General features: G+C 34.6%; 4 protein-coding genes and 1 non-coding gene across 6 annotated transcripts; 2 read left to right on the top strand and 3 right to left on the bottom strand.

Annotated features, from left to right (window-relative positions):
• The first annotated feature begins 433 nt into the window (after positions 1-433).
• LOC111900962 (FT-interacting protein 3) lies at positions 434-5,249 on the top strand. The gene is made up of 3 exons (XM_023896831.3): positions 434-881; positions 1,374-1,476; positions 2,578-5,249. Exon 3 carries the CDS (start codon positions 2,578-2,580, stop codon positions 4,897-4,899), a length of 2,322 nt encoding a protein of 773 aa, XP_023752599.1. The 5' UTR covers positions 434-881; positions 1,374-1,476; the 3' UTR covers positions 4,900-5,249.
• A 2,566-nt stretch (positions 5,250-7,815) lies between these two features.
• On the top strand, positions 7,816-9,288 carry LOC111900961 (uncharacterized). The gene is made up of 4 exons (XM_023896830.3): positions 7,816-8,012; positions 8,094-8,639; positions 8,800-8,865; positions 8,951-9,288. The coding sequence occupies exons 1-4, from the start codon at positions 7,923-7,925 to the stop codon at positions 9,008-9,010; spliced, it is 762 nt and encodes a 253-aa protein (XP_023752598.1). The 5' UTR covers positions 7,816-7,922; the 3' UTR covers positions 9,011-9,288.
• Positions 9,289-10,126: 838 nt separating this feature from the next.
• On the bottom strand, positions 10,127-14,148 carry LOC111900967 (beta-galactosidase 15-like). Its single transcript, XM_052767016.1, has 16 exons — positions 13,960-14,148; positions 13,656-13,864; positions 13,481-13,547; positions 13,287-13,379; positions 13,043-13,186; positions 12,860-12,948; positions 12,639-12,744; positions 12,472-12,559; positions 12,256-12,374; positions 12,013-12,174; positions 11,740-11,933; positions 11,439-11,652; positions 11,139-11,357; positions 10,838-11,052; positions 10,485-10,761; positions 10,127-10,412 (listed from the first exon to the last, which is right to left on the bottom strand). Exons 1-16 carry the CDS (start codon positions 14,131-14,133, stop codon positions 10,299-10,301), a joined length of 2,484 nt encoding a protein of 827 aa, XP_052622976.1. The 5' UTR covers positions 14,134-14,148; the 3' UTR covers positions 10,127-10,298.
• An 832-nt stretch (positions 14,149-14,980) lies between these two features.
• Positions 14,981-15,052, bottom strand: TRNAG-UCC (transfer RNA glycine (anticodon UCC)). The gene has a single exon. It is a non-coding gene; the product is annotated as a tRNA-Gly (tRNA).
• A 369-nt stretch (positions 15,053-15,421) lies between these two features.
• Positions 15,422-17,501, bottom strand: LOC111900960 (UBP1-associated protein 2C). 2 transcript variants are annotated; one of them, XM_023896829.3, is made up of 6 exons: positions 17,310-17,501; positions 16,796-16,898; positions 16,569-16,712; positions 16,281-16,495; positions 16,100-16,175; positions 15,422-16,001 (listed from the first exon to the last, which is right to left on the bottom strand). In XM_023896829.3, exons 1-6 carry the CDS (start codon positions 17,441-17,443, stop codon positions 15,684-15,686), a joined length of 990 nt encoding a protein of 329 aa, XP_023752597.1. In that variant the 5' UTR covers positions 17,444-17,501; the 3' UTR covers positions 15,422-15,683. The 2 variants fall into 2 exon arrangements, with proteins under 2 accessions (XP_023752597.1, XP_023752596.1); XM_023896828.3 differs by having other exon boundaries at positions 16,831-16,951; positions 17,310-17,499.
• Positions 17,502-18,108: the final 607 nt, after the last annotated feature.

The following is an 18,108-nucleotide window of genomic DNA, read 5'->3' as shown; positions in this document are numbered from 1 at the left end:
ACAAATCCTTAAACCGTTGGTACAAGAGAAAACTAGAGAGAGTGATGAAATCGGGTTCCTCAACTCGTCAAAGAGCTTGCATGCGGTCCATGTGCAATGTTGTAGCAACCTCCTTGGCGTTGGTGGTACCATCGATCCAAGGGCCTCAACCCACTCCTACTCTGTCTATCCTTATAAAGAGCACAATGAAATTTTTTTTAGCCAAAAAGAATTGGTAAGAATAGTTATGAATGTTCAAACTTCGGGAAAAAAATTGATTTTCGCAACCTGCATGCTGGTTAGATTTTCGCAGACAATAGACTGCAAAAATTATTTGTCTATTTTAAATGTTTTTCTAATTTTTAGTTATTCTATAAAAAATAAACATTAGAAAAATGGCTTTTAATCTTTTATAGTCTTTGATATTTATGTCCCTTTCCCAAATAAATATTTATGATTATGGTTTATGAAACACTCACACACCCTCTTTCTTTCTTTCTTTCTGCTCGCATCTCTTTCTCTCCTCAACCCCAAAACCATTAGAAAAAAACCATCTACAGATCTGTATTTCTCTCTCTATTCACCCCGGAGATAAACACATCCTTGAAGATTACTACCCACAAGTAGATGCTTTGTAGATGGAGTTGTGGGTTAAACCGGCCTCATCGTCTAGCCTATGTCAAGTTCGATCAACTGGACTCCTCATCTTCGTTGTGACAATGGCTATAATTTATATTTGAAATCAAGTGCCCAGAAGCCATTCGCAACCTACCCCTTTTAGTCTCTCTATGTGTATCGTTTAGTTTAATTGGTGTTTGATCACAGGAGCTGCATCGTAGTTTAATTGGATTGGTGCTTGATCACAAGAGATGAAGATGATGAACGACATCGAAGCTTTATTGGTAACTTTGTGTAGGTTTTAGATTAGGTTCCATCTGTTTTTATTGCTTTAGTCAATCTTCAAAACTTTTTAGTTATTAGGTTTGATTTGTTTTAGTGGGTTAGTCAACATTCAATGACTGATTTTTTTTTTCATCACCACTAAACTATACCCACCATTAATACCTCTTATTTTATAATTTTTAAATAAAAAATTACTGTAGAAAGAGATAGAAAAACTTAGAGAGAGATAGAGAGACAGAGGAAGAAATAATTTAATTGGAGTGGTGATTCATGGTATACACAACGATTCACCACGAACCACTATCCACCATTAAACACCTGGATGATGTTTGTGGTTAGTGGTCGTTGGCACATCAACCACTAATTAAATCCTTCGTGAAGGTCTTAATACATTAAGGAAATCATGGGTTTTGTTTGGTTTTCATTATTGGTTCCCCTGTTTTTGGTTTTTGTTCAGATAGATGATTATTTATTTATTTTATTTTTTGCAGTACGTGTAACTGTAAGCATCCGCTTTTGAGAACAAGAAGCATGAGGGTACTGCTGTGACCTTGAGACCGGCACTTTTGGTTAAATTAGAAAAACAAAAAACGAGTGAGTTTTTCAGAAAAGTAGGCAAAGCACATTTTATTACCATTTCCTCTTTTCGTTTTATATAAATAGTTGGAATTTATAGACGAATATGTAGTACTTTGTTGATGTAATTTGTGTGTGCGTCTAAACTTAAGTGTTACTAATATTTTAATGTTATATAACGGTCTTTCCTCAATTAATCATGATGATGAGCTCCACACCCCATTAGGATCCTGGGTTGAACGTTTGGACCTCCGTCAACTGACCGGATTACCGGTTTTAGGTCTGGTTATCGGTTCCTTTGAGCTTTGATAGTGCAAATTTGGTCCGGTTTTTTTACAAGTTTGGTCCAGCCGGTTCTTGGTCTTGGATTTGAATTTTAAAAGCCTCAATATATTGAAATCTATGAAAATATTAAAATACATATATCTTATTTTTTCGAAAGTCAGATTAACATTAGATATTTTTCAACATAGAGTTTAGAGTTTGTACTTGAGTTTAAGTTGTAATTTCATCGGTTTTGGTTACATATTCAATAAGTTTCGGTCCCCGAAATAAGGATATCAAAGCTTAAAGATTTTCAGATTTTTAGTTTTTTAGCTTTTATTAGTATTTTGTAATCTATTGAATTTTTATAAGATGTATATCTCATTCAAAGTCGGATTGACATGAGAATGTAGTTTAGAGTTTGTGATCGAGTAAAATGATGTAATTTCGTCATTTTTGTTTCCTATTCATGAGTTACGGTCCCCCAAGTCAAAATATCAAAGCTGAAAGATTCTCAGCTTTTCAGCTACTGCTTCAACAACTTGTTCCATATACAACTAACATTGTATCGGTCCAACGGGTAAAAGAAGCGGAAAAACCAGAATCAATACACCTCCACAGGTCTAGTCCTGGGTCATCATGCACATTTCCCTCAAATTGGTCCAATCCAAGAACCGGGTCCAAATGTCACCTCTATAGGAACTACAAAAAAATAAAAAATAAAAAAACTTCGTACGTTCTAAAAAAAAAAAAAAAAAATAATGTAAGCACTTCTTCTTATTTAATGGATTAGCTTTAAGGTTTTGAAAACTTTTCATTGTTATAAATTGTTTTTTTTTTTTTTATTTGTTCCAGATGATGCAAAGCCCTAATGATGATATGTTGCTCAAGGAGGCCATCAAACCCGACCCGAGTGGAGGGAAGGTGACCAGGACGAATGACATTGCGGTACAAACGCAATACCTGTATGTCCGTGTAGTGAAAGCAAGGAATTTAGGTGCCAAGGATGATACTGCAGGTAGTTGTGACCCTTATGCTGAGGTTCGGCTGGGAAAGTATAAAGAAACAACTCGTCATTTTGAGAAGAATTTTGATCCTCAGTGGAACCAAGTGTTTGCTTTCACTAAAGACAGGATTAATAAGGCGTCTGTGGTTGAGGTCACTATAAAAGATAAAGATATGGTGAAGGATGATTTCATGGGGTGGGTATTATTTGATCTTACCGAGGTTCCAAAGAGCGCACCACTGGATAGTCCTCTAGCTCCTGTATGGTATAGACTGGAAGACAGGAAAGGGAACAAGTTGCAAGGATTTATTATGTTAGCTGTGTGGTGGGGTACTCAAGTTGATGAAGCTTTACGTGAAGCATGGCATGCAGATGATGATGGTGATGCTCTTGCAAATAATATCCGTTCAAAGGTGTATCTTTCTCCTACTCTATGGTATCTCAGAGTTAATGTGATTGAAGCCAAGGACTTGGTACCCGGTGATATAACTAAAACCCCTGAACTTGTTGTGAAAGCCACCCTTGGATTTCAGACTTCAAGGACTCGCGTATCCACAAGCAGGTCTATCGATCCTAAGTGGAATGAGGATTTGATGTTCGTAGCTGCAGAGCCATTTGAAGAGCCTCTGATATTGAGCGTGGAAGATAAGTCTGCCCCTTACAATAGTAAAGTATTTGGAATGTGTGCAATTCCTTTGCAGAATGTGGAACGAAGATTAGATGACAAAGCTATAAACAACACAAGGTGGTTTAATCTGGAGAAGGATAATGTTACCATTGATGTTGAAAACGAGAAGGAAGTGAAGCTTGCTAGCAGGCTTCATACGAGAATCTGCTTGGAAGGTGGTTATCATGTTCTTGATGAATCTACTCACTTCTGTAGTGATTTCAGGCCAACAGCAAAGAAGTTATGGAAGAAAAGCATTGGGGTTCTTGAAGTGGGAATCTTGGGTGCTAGTGGGTTATTACCAATGAAGAAGAAAGATGGAAGGGGAACAACAGATGCATATTGTGTGGCCAAGTATGGGAAAAAGTGGGTCAGAACAAAAACAGTAACAGACAGTCTTTCTCCAAAATGGAATGAGCAATGCACTTGGGAAGTTTTTGATCCGTGTACTGTTGTAACCATTGGTGTGTTTGATAACTGCCATTTGGCAGGTGGGGAGTATAAATCCGGAGGAGGGACTATGGATTCAAATATCGGGAAAGTCAGAATTCGCCTTTCAACCATTGAAACGGACTGTATATACACTCATGCATACTCTCTTCTGGTTTTGCGTCCATCTGGAGTTAAAAAAATGGGTGAGATTCATTTAGCTGTGAGGTTTACATGTTCTTCATTGCTAAACATGATGCATATGTACTCACAACCTTTGTTGCCCAAAATGCACATCCATCCATTGACAGTGAGGCAACTCGATATGTTGAGGCACAATGCGACTCAGATTGTGGCCATGCGGTTGTCCCGGGCTGAGCCGCCATTGAGGAAAGAGGTGGTGGAGTGTATGCTTGACGTGGGGTGCCACATGTTTAGCATAAGAAAAAGTAGAGCGAATTTCTTCAGAATTGTAGAAGTTTTAAGCGGTTTGATTGCAGCTATAAAATGGTTCGATGACATACGTAATTGGAAGAATCCAATCGCCACTGCTCTGGTTCACATCGTTTTCGTTATATTGGTCTTGTATCCGGTGTTTATTCTACCCTCTGTTTGCCTCTCTCTCCTTTCAGTTGGAGTTTGGAACTATAAATATTGGAGACCAAGGAGTCCTCCCCATGTGGACACTCGTCTCTCTTATGCAGATAATGCACACCCTGATGAACTAGATGAAGAGTTTGATGACTTTCCAACATCTCGTCCTCCTGATGTTGTGAGGATGAGATATGACCGTTTGAGGAGTGTTTGTGGAAGGCTTCAGACGGTTGCTGGTGATATAGCAATACATGGAGAGAGGCTTCTGTCTTTACTCAGCTGGAGAGACACCAGAGCTACAACACTCTTCATAATATTCTGTTTGATTGCTGCTATTGTTCTCTATGCAAAACCTTTTTATGTTGTTGTCATTCAGACAGGCTTTACTGTGTTAAGCCACCCAAGGTTCCAGCACAACCTACCTCTCGTCCCACTCAACTTCTTTAGAAGATTGCCATCGAAATATGACTGCATGATATGAGAAAAAAGATATGCAACTTTCTGCTTCATTACAAACCTCTTGGTCTTTGCCCTACAAATATATATGGTGCAGAATCACAAGGGAGTTCCTTCAATTATTCTTCTCTCTCATGCATGTAGCAGAAGAGTATTAATTGTTGGTCTGCCTTTTGGCTTGTAGTTTAAGTTTGTGTTTTTGTTTGAATCAGTAAGTTGTTATTAGTATGTAGTAGCAATTATCTTAGACGTACAATAATTATGTTGGACTGGCTTTTAAATGTGTGTGAATTGTGTAACAAGTTTGACATGTACTCTACAAAACATGCTTTTAAAAAGTAAATGGCGTGTCTTATAGTAATAAGTTTCACGACAGCTTTGAAATAGCACTAAAGTCCTTAACAAAGTGTCCATGCATGTCCCAACTCCCAACTACAACCGATTCCGTAATCAGAAACTTTTTCTTCTCCAAACTTGGTACTAAACTTGTCGCCGTGTAATGTTTTAGAACTTTTTTACAATTGTTAGAGAAAATTATTTAATGATGACCCAAATACAGAAGAATCACCCGTGAAGATTTTAAAAATAATCCAGACCATGTGAGAAAAAAAAGATCATAATTCATAAGGCTTTGAAAAGTAGCATGGGGAATGTAAGTTGTTTTTATATAATTTGAATTACATTCACGGAAAGCAAAAATAAGATATATTTGAATAATCCATACATTAATTATGTAATTTGTTTCTAGTTCTTATGCCAAATATTTTAATTAGGATTAAACTAATTTAGTATTGAAAAACTTTTTTAAAATCCAATATACCATATGATATTACTAAACTACCATTCTCAGATTATAACAATAGGATTAAACTTATTTAATTAGAATTGAAACCAATTTAATATTTAAAACTTTCAAGCCTTCAATGTCATTTTTTAAAGCTTTCCACCAACATGTATTAATGTAATAACATGTAAATGAATAGACAAAAGTCATAAAACTACATTGTTTAATATAAATATTAATGTAAAATAAGTCTAGGAAAAACAAAATTCTTTTGATGTCAATGTTGGTTCAAATTGTTTGAAGTTGTTAACTTCATTAATCAAATATCAACATAATCCTATTCAACCAAATCGATACTCATATTTGTAATCGACAAGCCCTTTTCTTTTACGCAATGGATAAACACGCAAGTCTATAACCCTAGATTTTCCCAAACTCCAAAGAACATCTAGTGAATGAGACCAAAATGCATATAAACACTCCAAAGCATAAGAATCATAAATGTTGAATCTTTATAACTTATAAATTTGCAAAAGATGATTGACAACTTTAAAACTTCATTGTATTTTGTTTCTCTAGCACAAAAGACACATTCTCCTTCTTCAACTCAAGGCATTAGAACACCATAAAAGGGTGAGAGGAGGCTAGCTAAGGTTTACTTCTACGGTTCTCTGAAGGATCAAAGCAATAAATGAAAGAAACCCTAAGAGTTAGGGTCTTTAAATAGTGTCGAAGACCCGAGACCTAAGGTTTTGAGTTTTGCGGTGGTGTGTCACACCTTTCGATTAAGACATGTCGCACCCAACACGTGCCATAGTAGACGCTCTACGTTCCAACTCAAAATCAACATTCTCAAATTCATGAAATTAATAGACTATAAAAAATTAGGTGTTACAAAATATGGGGTGTTAGATGGCCAAACGGCCCAAAACAATTTGGTTTTGGTCATTTTGAATGTGAAACACATGTTTTGCAAATAAAGTCTAGGAAATTAACGGGTGTCTAAAAAAAATTCTTAATTTTTGTGTAACTTTTAAAAATACTTGATAAATTTAGTTAGATTTATTTGTTTTTCTCTCAAAAAATTATATAATCAAGTAATCGTCAAAAAAGTATATAACTAGGGTTGTGCATGGGTCGGTTTTGGAACCAAACCCAACCCAACCAATAAATGGTCAGTTTCTGGTTTTCAGAACTCAATAGGATCGGTTTCTGGTTGGTTCGGTTTCTCGGGTTCTAAGGTCGGTTTGCGCAGTTTTTCGGTTTCTTGGGTTCAACCCATACACTCACGGGTTCTGGGTTTAAACCAATTTTTCATAAATGAACCAACAAGTTAAATACTTCAAAAAACACCAAATTTAAGTTAAATATTTCAAAAAACATGAATCTTACAGCAATTAGTCTATTACAAGCAAGGTTCTAAAAGACGTGAGGCGTGGTGTGACGGCAATGCCAAACCTTAAGCTTAACGAGTTATGGCGAGCCGTGACGTTTTTTAAGGCGTGATGTAAGACGGCGATTTTGTATTCATTTATAATTATATTACCGCAGAAATATAAATTTATATCAAATATACATAATTTTGAGAAGTATTATATATCAACAACTAATAACAGAAAGTTAATAAAAAACAAAATACTTGTATGTCCGATTAGAAAAGATATAAAAAAAAGCAAAAAAAACGTGTTTCAAATGAAAAACACGCGTCATAACCCGCCATGACACGCCATATCACGTCTTGGCATGCGCCACGCCTAACAGCAACGTTATGAAGCTTTTCGTAACGGCGACGCCGCGCCTTGGCGCCCGCCATGGCGCACCTTTTAGAACCCTGATTACAAGTTACAACCAAAGCCCGAAATAGTCTATTACAACCAAAACACAATCAAGTATGGGTTGGATGGGTTGGTTTCTTAGGGTGGTTTGTCGGTTTTAAGTATGACTCAGTTTCTCGGGTTGGATGGGTCGGTTTATGGGTAAAAACCTAAACTGAACCCGATTTTTCGGTTTTTAAAAAATTCAAACCCTAACCTTCGATTTTGCTTCGGTTTCAGTTTTTTTGGTTTCGGTTTTAGTGGGTTTAGGTTCCTTGGTTTTTTGGTTTCTTGGTTGCTCTCACCCCTGTATATAACTATATAAGTAAAATAAGTTGTATCGGGTTCGATCGTTTGGTTTGGTCTAACCGTGGTTACCGTAAGTGCAATTTCTGAAACAACAGAAATCAACCAGAAGGAAGAAAAAAGACCTTGGAAACTAGTGTAGCGATGGCGGAGGAAGATGATGATTACATGGGCGACCTCTCTCAGTTTCTACCTTCCGAATCCCAACCCTCTCCAAATCCTCCCGCCCAAAAGGTGAGCCATACAACATATAGTATTTGATTTTACATATCAAATGAATATTTGTCAAAACCCTAGCTTTTCAATTTGTATCAGGTTCCTAACATCAATGGTGGTAGTAAAGCAACTTCTTTACAATCTTCGAAGAAGAGACCGAAAACTCGAAATTGGCAAGAACAAAGAAAGCTCAAGCGAGAAATCAAGCAAGTGGAAGAGGATGAACGAACCCTAGCTAGCCTAGAATCAGCCATCCCCCAATCCAACATCGGTTTCAAGATGTTGAAGCAGATGGGTTACACTCCTGGGTCTGGTTTGGGTGGTTCGGGTCGGGCGGAGCCTGTGGGGCTGGAGATTCGGAGGTCGAGAGCTGGAATTGGGCGTGAGGATCCGATAAAGGAGAAACTGAGGAAAGATGAAGAGATGCTTTGGGAGAAGCGGAAGAAAGAGGAGGAATTAATGGCGGATTTTGGGTGTAGGGTTAAGGAGAGGTGGCGGAATAAGAGGGTGGTCGTGAATTTTCACAAGGCTAAAGGGGTGTTGGATCAATTGGAGAACAAAGAGGTTGTGGAGGTAGAGAAGAAAGATGATGATGATGAAAAAGACGATGAAGATGATGAAGAGGAGGAAGTGATCACAGAAGAGGTAAATAAATGGTTGCATTTCTTTGATTCTCACATACACATTATTACATCAATGACTTTATTTGAATTCAATTCCATTTGTCAGTTGATTCATAGAAATCAGTTCTTGGTTTTTAGATTTTTGTTATTAAGTTGTCATTTTAAACTCTGTAATTATGCAGGATCTGCACGAAATATTAATGAAGCTGAGGGATGATTTTAGTTACTGTCTGTTTTGCGGATGTCAGGTGTGTTGTTGTTTTATGCTTTGTAGTTTAAGCATTTGTTTCTTGTTCCCAATTGTTTGTTTGACTTTAGTTGACTCTTTTCCAGTATGAATCAATGGAAGCACTCTTGGCTAACTGTCCTGGCATAAATGAAGATGATCACTAGCACTTGTAGAGATAGTGGAAGATTTTTGCATTTAGGTATAATGAACAAGAGATTCATGATTGTAATTAACATTCTGATAAGTTCATTGAAGAAGGTACTTTTTTTTATATATGATCATAGACAAGGATAGTTGCATTTTATGTATTATGTGGGATGAATGGTGTTTAAGGAAGAGGCCAATTTGCCTGAAAAGCCCTAGATGCTTAATCTAACTGTAGAAATCCTTATGGTTGTATAGCTTGTTAAAGGAATGACATGGTATTTGTTATTTTGTGATATAGTTTTGATGACATTTCTATAATGTTGCAAATGGATATCAAGAATAGGTTTTCCTCCTTTGAAACAATAGATGTGCCTCCTTTTTTTTTTTTTTTTTTTTTTTTAAATCTCTGTTTGGTGATATGAGTATAAAAAGGTATTCTTATCTAACTTCAGATTAGTAGTTGATGTTTGTTAGAATGAAAAATCAAACGAATTAGATAAAGGATCACATTTAAATAAAAAAATATAAATAAATAAATAAATAAAAATCTGTTTCAGATAAGCCTCTAAAAAGTGTTCGAATTTACTTCAACAAAAAAGATAGTATTATTATATGTGGTTTTAAAATATATAAATATATTCCGGATAAAATCCAATTTTGCAAAGCGGTTAAAAAAGGTGGCAACCTTTATGAAATCGGGTTACAAATCATCAGATCTGACAAACCTATTTGGTTTTTCTATAAAAAAAAAAATCCAATGTTTTAAAACCCGGGTTTTTAGTTGACCCGGTGTGATGATCGGTTCACGGGTCAACCCGGCCGATTTGATCCGGTCCGTATTTTTATAAAAAACCATTCTCAATTGACCCACTTTCTATCCTGGGTCACGATCCAACTGGTTGAACCAGCCACGTCCACTCGGGTTTTAAAACATTGAAAAAGCCGCTTGGTTTACTTTTGGATTTTATAATTTCTCCGCTTTCATTGCATGCCAATTTTTCACAATAACTTGCATAAATATGGAGATAGGTTTTTAAGTTTTGCACTAATATACTACATTACTTGTTGGTTATTAGCTTCAAATTTAAAGAGGTAAACATTTACCTCCCGTTGGTAGAATGCTAGAATCAATGTACTAATGAATTCAAACGATTAACAATTTCCATCCCTAAATCCATCAAATATGAACATATCAAATCCTTCTGCACAATACAAAATAAACAGTCATAAAACCCTAAAAAAACTAACAAACTAAAAATAAACATAGTCATAAAACCCTAAGAAAACCTAACAAACTAAAAAAAATCAAGCACAAACTGCCTCCACAACTAATCTCTTTCTAATACCATGATCGCAATTCGTTGATCCAAATACTCCTTCATTTGCTTCAATCGAACATACTTCTTTTCCAACACATTCCTGCAAGATTCAGTAACATTAGTATCAATTCAAAACAACAAAACAAGTAGATCATATAAATTACTTCCATACCTTCTGAATTACAGAGATCACGTCATTTTTCGCTTGACAACTTCCTTTCCTAAACGACCCACAGCTTCCTTTCACATCACCAAACGAAGCAAATCGAATAGAAGAAATCGATCGATTTTTGCACGAAATCTCCATCGTCTTGTTCTCATACGCATTACCACATGTCCTCCCAACCCTAACTGTCTGGAAATTCACCGACATTGGATTGCCTCCGTATTCTTCAAAAAGGACCAATTCATTCTCACCATTCACCAAAAACGATCGAGGAACATGGTACCTAAATCGATAATTTCAAACAATTTAGCCTCAAAACAAACCCAACCAAAACCCCAATTATACCCTAGAAATCTTACCATTTTTGCGTAGGTTTACCGCAATTTGTTACGCATTTGGTATTATTATATGGCCCACGATAATCACAAGCTTCATTCGAGCAACCGGTTTGTTGAGCGATGTAGCTCGGCCAGTATCTTCCGATGTTGTTCCCGTTAACCCAAGCGACGCCTTTACCTAATCCTTCCAGATCCAATGACACAGGTTCGTTTCCTAATGGAGCCTTGAATGTTGTCTGATTACAAACAATTAACAGAGATTTCATTAATCAAAACCATTAACAAAAACAGATTTTGGTTTGATTATTGATTCCATAAATACCTTGTACCAAATCATCCTTTGAGAAATAGGAAGATCATCAACTCGCCATTCGGATGTATTTCCAGAAAAGAATTTGTTGTCAAATCCATCCAATCCAACTTTGTAATACCATTTTTTGGTTGATAAGTCTTTGATTATTGTCTCGTCTCCTTTCTTTCCTATAATTTGGACAGGACCAGGGACTCCTGTTTGAATCAAATCGAATTTTGGCCCATAATTCTGCACAAAATGTCAACAAAATATTACTATAAAACAGAAATTATCTTTGATTCGGTCTTTTACAAAATTATTGAAAATTACCTGCAACCCGATTGTGGCACTGAGTAGAATGATCTTATTAGGACCAGGGTTCAACTTGATTTTCTTCTCAAACACATAATTAAAAACACCATATGTAGCACTTTGGTCACTAAGATACTCGCCATTTACATATACATGAAGAACTTGACCAGTAGCGTTGACTCTCAGACTCATATCATCGCTCCATAATGGGTCGTTTTTAGTAAGGTAGAAACTATGCATAGAATTACAAAACTTGGTTAGAATATGATAAATTTTAAAAACTTTGTTAAATTTAAATAAGAAGAGTTAAAATTATTACTTTGTCATGTACCACAAGTAATCACTAACATCATTTGCAACTTTCTGATCAATAAGTTTCTTGGCACTAACTCTACCAGTGCCTCTAAGGGCTAAATCGTCAATTAACTCCGGCCTCCATACCCATTTTAATGCTTCGGGTTCACTTTCTGCTTCGTTACATTGCTTTTTCATGACCCAACTTTCAGTATTTACCTATCAAGAAATTAACCATTTTTCAATAATAAATAAATATATGAATGTATTCGGGTTTTATTTGAATTTTTATTCTTACCTTAGCAGTGTTGTAAATTTCTTGTTTACAGTTACGAAGTATGCTAACGGACCAAGCAGGGATATTGTAGTGGTTTCCTTCGTAAACAATATCAGCATCTGTTGTAGTGTTGGCATTGACAAAGAAGCAACTTTGTCCATTTGTTGTCGCATATATTGTGCCCTTATAATATCAAAAGATTAATATAATTAGTGATTATTTAAGTATAAATGAAACGAAAAAAAAAAAAAAAAAAAGAATTACCGAAACTGAATTGCCAAAATTAATGTTTGTAATATTTCCATGTGTAAGAATGTTTTCCATTGAATGAAGAACATCATGAAGCTCCTTCAAATGCCCGTATTTTGGCTGATTCAAGTTACCTATATAACAATATAAATATAAAAAAGTTAAAGTTAAAAACATTAATATTCTTTATTATATAAATAATATTGAAAATGATTTAAAAATTTTAATTACCATATTCGTCAAGTGGTGCATCATAATCATATGAAGTGGTAATATATGGACCTCCGGCAGTTCTACCAAAATTGGTGCCTCCATGGTACTGATTTAAAACACATTATTATCGTTCATATAGTAAAAATAAATATTTTGGGAAATAATTTTTTTTAATAATTAAATACCATATAATAGTTTTGGAAAGTGCCACCACTTTGGAAAAACCTTGCAACAGCAAAAGCCACATCTTCAGCTGTTCTCTTCGGGTCTAAACCTCCCCAGTTTTTAAACCTAAATTCAAAGAAAAGTAATTTAATTACCATTAAATTTATGTAAATAATAAATAATTTTAATAAAACAAAGTATATGAAAAGAATTAAAGAACTATATGAAAAGAACTACCAACCATCCAGTCCAATTCTCAGTCCACATCTTTGGGCTGTTAGGATTATTTGGAGTGAAATTATCACAATACCATCCATTACAAGTATTTATCTACCATAAAACAAAAATTAAAACACCAGTTTTTAATCAAAATAATTATTTTACAAAACTCTAATAATAATATTAATTTCTTAAAAAATATTACCATTGGTTGTGGAGCATCTGGCTGTTGACACATAATCCAAGGAACTCCAATATCAAGTGAATTAGCCATATTCGCACACCAGTCAATATAAGCTTTCCCCGCAGCTCCATATGATGAAATTACATTTCCATATTCATTCTCAATCTGTTTTTTGTTTATAAAAATAATGTTTCATTTTCTTCTTTAAATAGTAAATACTTAAAAAATAATAATAATAATACTAAGAAAAAACAGAAAAATAAACCTGAGCAAGAATAATGGGTCCTCCCTGGGCAGCAAAAAGGTTCTCTTCTTTAACCATATTCACAATCTTTGTAGTAAAATTTTGCATCTCATTCTAATAAAAATATAACATATTAATTATATAATAAATGTATTATTGACTCATTATAATATTTTTAATGAAATAAATATACAGAAAAAAACAATGATATATACCATGAAGACGGTATTCGCAGTACGAAGCTCAATTCCAGGCATGTTATGCAACCACACAGGAAGGCCTCTATAATTTTTTATGAAACAAAATAATATAGTTGATAAAAGTTATATATTATTGTATGAAATAATTAATAAAAGGTGATATAAATTGAAAGGAAATGAAAGTATATACCCATAATTCCATTCAGCACAAACATATGGGCCAATACGAAGAACAGCATAAAGTCCTTCACTTTGAATGGTTTTAATAAACCTTATAAGATCCAAATTACCAGAAAAATCATATTTCCGAGGAAGAGGCTCATGAGCATTCCAAAAAACATAAGTTTCAATAGCATCAACACCTCCCTCCTTCGCTTTTCTAATCAAATCAGGCCACATCTAACGAAACAAACACAAGAAACAGTAGTCAATAAATACATAGTTTTTTCAGCAACATTTTAGTAGATATAAATTTTTTGTGTCTCCATTATTACCTCAGCAGTGCTACGAGGGTAGTGAATAGAACCAGAAATGATGATTCGACGTTGGCCATCAATGGTAATTGCTCGACCATCATGAGAGACTTCAGTGGCATTAATGGTATTGAAGAAACACAAGAGAAGAACCAAGCAAAGCTTAAGTAAACAATGAAACTTGAAAGAAGTCATCGATCGTTCATAATCAAAATGATGCTATTCTCCTTTGTATTTATACTATGAAAGTAGAGTCAAATATCGTTGCGGATTATGAGAATATCTAGGGATTTTCGATTGACTAAGTTGGATAAAATTTGGATAATTATCTTTTAGTTCTTATCTAATACAACGTTTTTGTGGGTTGAGTTGGCATCATAACCCCCTCTATTGTGGACTTATGTTGATACGATCTTTATTGGATAACAACATTTTGTCTTCATAATTAAACTGGAAATACAGATAAATACATATATTTTGGTTACAAAGTTTTATGATTTAATGTTTGTAATTCTATATCTAACATTTTGATTATTTTGTTTCGAGTTTTTTGACAATTTTCTACTTGAATTCATTCAACTCTTAATAGAAACTAGTGGATCCTATAAAATTATTTTGTTTTAGAGCAAAATTAACGTTTAACAAAAGCGTTAAAACGATAAGACATTTGATTACTCAAGATAACAGCTTGGAAGTAAATTATCTGAACGGTTGGACTACAAATCCGTTCTATAATAAGATTTGAAAACATCAATGGATAGAGAAATTATCTATGAAACTATGAAAGGCTAAGCATTTTTTTTATTTTCCTGGAAAATCTCTTTATTGATTTTTTTTCCTTATAAACCCTTTATACTTAGTTATATATTCGTAAAAGCCATCTTATAGTTTAATTAAGTTAACACAACCTCATATTGTCTTGACTGAATTTTAAAAACTTAAAAAGTCAACAATTCCTTAATTGTTTTCTTTTTTTTTTTTTTTTTTTTTTGAAAAGTTAGCAAAACAACCAGTTTGGTCAAACATATAAAAGATGAAAAAGTGCGTTTGCCGGGAGTCGAACCCGGGTCTATTGCTTGGAAGGCAATTATCCTAACCGTTGGACTACAAACGCTACTTGTTTGATACTTTTCTAGTACTTATATATCAAAAAACTGCATAAGCTACAAAAGGCTTCATATTTTTCTCTTTTTCATGAAAAATCCATTACTGAATTTGTTTTATGATAACTATTTCAAATTTTTGTTAGTTTTCCATAAATAAAATTATCTTAATCAATGATTACAGATGAAAAAAAAAAAATCAAATCATAACTGAAATTATATATTTCAACTGTAAGAGTAAGACCTCAAGACTCAAATTGAAATAATTCAACAAACAATTTTCTTGTAAGAACTTGTCAAATTCGAAGAAGTTAATTTTGAAATATCAAAATAACATCACATCCAAACATTCGCCCAAACTCCATCCATCAACTCAACTCTTTTACCAAACCTACAAATCAATTTCCCATTAAAGATATACAACCGAATTCACTATCATCATCCATACAGCCTATTATACTAAATATAAATTTGAGCTTAAATTTCCAAAGGAAGTACACATCAAGACAATATATACAATTTAAATATCATAGAAATTTAACTACATATATTCTCATAACCCAACACTTCAAAAATAAAAAGAGCTATTTGGCTTTTATAAGTGATGAGCTATTATTACTTATTATCACCAACATCTATCATTCATTGCTTAGTGCCATAGTACGCATACCCCCCTGTTGGTGTTATCAAAGAATTCTCCACATTTTCCTTCCTTAAAAAATACTGTGAATATCCAATCTGAGTTTGGATTGGATACTCAGTGGTTGCAGCCTGTGGGCCCGAACCAGGATAGGCTGCAATCGCCTGAGAAGGGAAACCGTAACCGCCACTCAAATGTGTCTTTCCCGGTTGTCCATATCCAACCATCTGAATCGGAACCGTTGTTCCTCCAGGTAGTATTTGTGTCTGGACAATTTTGCCCTTCTGGTTATCAGCAAGCTTCACAGTTATATTTCGACCCTGCATCAAGCAAGTCATACATATATGTCAACAAAGACATTTCCCATTTTTTGGACTGAATGAACTGTCTGAATGAGAGTAATAAATGACCACTTTACCCCTAACATCTTTTGAGGGTTATCAATAGCCTTCTTGGCAGCCTCTACAGTCTTGTAAGTAATGAACCCGAAACCACTTTGAGATTAAAAAAAAAACATGCAAAAATACCACGATTTTTTTTCAGATGCCATATCATTAATAAATGAATTAATGAATCCTTTTTTTTTTCACATAACTTACCGTGATTTGTTTGTGTCTTTATCATATGCAACTGAACCTTCTTCTATCTCACCATGTTTTTTAAAAAACAAAAGCAGCATCTCACTTGTTATTTCAGGGGACAAACCACCAATATAAAGCTTCCTTTGTGCTTGATCAGTAGTAATAGTAGTAGTATTACTACTACCTATTGTACTTATGCCTTCACATGCTAAAGTGCAAACAGCCATACGCCCCTAAAATAGAAATATTCAAGCATCAGTTATCATAATCATGAAACTCATCAAAAGACACACAAACAACACTTACATCGATGAGTTTACTAGGTGCTTCTAGAGCTTTTCGGGTTGAATCTATATATTTATATGTAATAAAACCATACCCACGTGATTTTCCACTTGCTTTATCAACTATAACAGCACCCTCTTCGATTTCACCATGTTCTTTAAACGCCTGAATGTAATCATTAACCTTGTTATCTTATACTGCTAGAATGTATACATACGTCAAAAATGCAGTTAGGTCAAACAACTCACAGAAGCACAAAAACAAGCATTGACAATGCACTCACAGCATACAAGGTTTCTGTGGTGGTATTCCAGGCTAAGCCACGAACAAATAGCTTTCGATTTGCTGGATCTGCACTTGCAACACTTTTAATTTCTTCAGAAATAGAAGGGTATTGGCATCCTCTTCATGACAAACAAGCACACATCGCATAGTCATTTCACAGTTCAATTGAAAAGGGCTCTTGATGTAGCCAAGAAACAAAGCGTTTATGGAATGATCAAGCATACATGAAAAATTGAAAATGAAATGAATTGTAGACAACAATAAAAGGTTCACTTCTGTATGAAGATCATGATATTCCTTTTTCATGTTTTGAAAACCAAACGTCCTAACTTGCAGAATATCTATTAGATGAAATGAAAGAGGTTAGGTATTAAATTCTCAGAATTCAAATAAACCAGGATGCTGAAACTTAAAACAGATAAGATACAGAAATCCATGGGAAGTATTTATGTGGGAAGTTATGAATTAGAAACGTACAGCTTTGATAAGAGATCAACCAACTGAGTTTTGGAGAGTGGGTCTAACAGAGAACGCAACTGATCCTCCGACGTATTGGAAGTAATTTCGCCATTCGCGTTCTGCTCAAGCTTTCTCTTTTTAATTTCCTCCATCTCCCTCCCCTCTCTGTGTCAATCTCGAGGGTCAAAATTAGGGTTCCTGTACATTAGATATAGAAATGGATATTTGGTCTCTTTATGTACTTATGAAATAGTTGAGGGTTAATTTTGTAATTTACCATTCGGTTTGTTAGAAGTCTGTATATAAATGGTAGAGCTGTAATTCATTTCAATCTAATGAAAAGATTCTATCTCTTTCTCTCCTAATATGGTATCAGAGCTTCCGATTCTAATTTCATATTTTGATTGCATCTTTGTTCATTTTTCTTTCTCAATCTTGTTTTCAATCATACTTTCTTTCTGTTCTTCGTTGATTGTGTTATTTCATCATGTCAACCAATTCTCGTTCTAGTTCTAGATCTATTCTATCTCCCATGGATGATAGAACACATCCATACTATCTTTCACCATTCCGATAGTCCCAGGTTTGTTCTCGTTTCATAATTGCTTACTGGCGAGTATTACAATTCATGGAGCCAAGCAATGTAGATCGCATTATCTTTGAAGAACAAGATTGGATTTATCGACGGAACTCTTTCACAGCCAAGCTCGTCTGAAGTTTCTAATTTCAATGCATGGATGCATAAACAAATTGGTAATTTCTTAGATTTTAAACTCAATTTCCAATGAATTTTCAGCCAGTATCATGTTTACTAAAA

This window comes from Lactuca sativa, chromosome 8 (assembly GCF_002870075.4).
Source record: "Lactuca sativa cultivar Salinas chromosome 8, Lsat_Salinas_v11, whole genome shotgun sequence".
In the NCBI taxonomy this organism is placed as follows: domain Eukaryota; kingdom Viridiplantae; phylum Streptophyta; class Magnoliopsida; order Asterales; family Asteraceae; genus Lactuca; species Lactuca sativa.
This window is presented reverse-complemented; position numbering and strand designations above follow the sequence as displayed.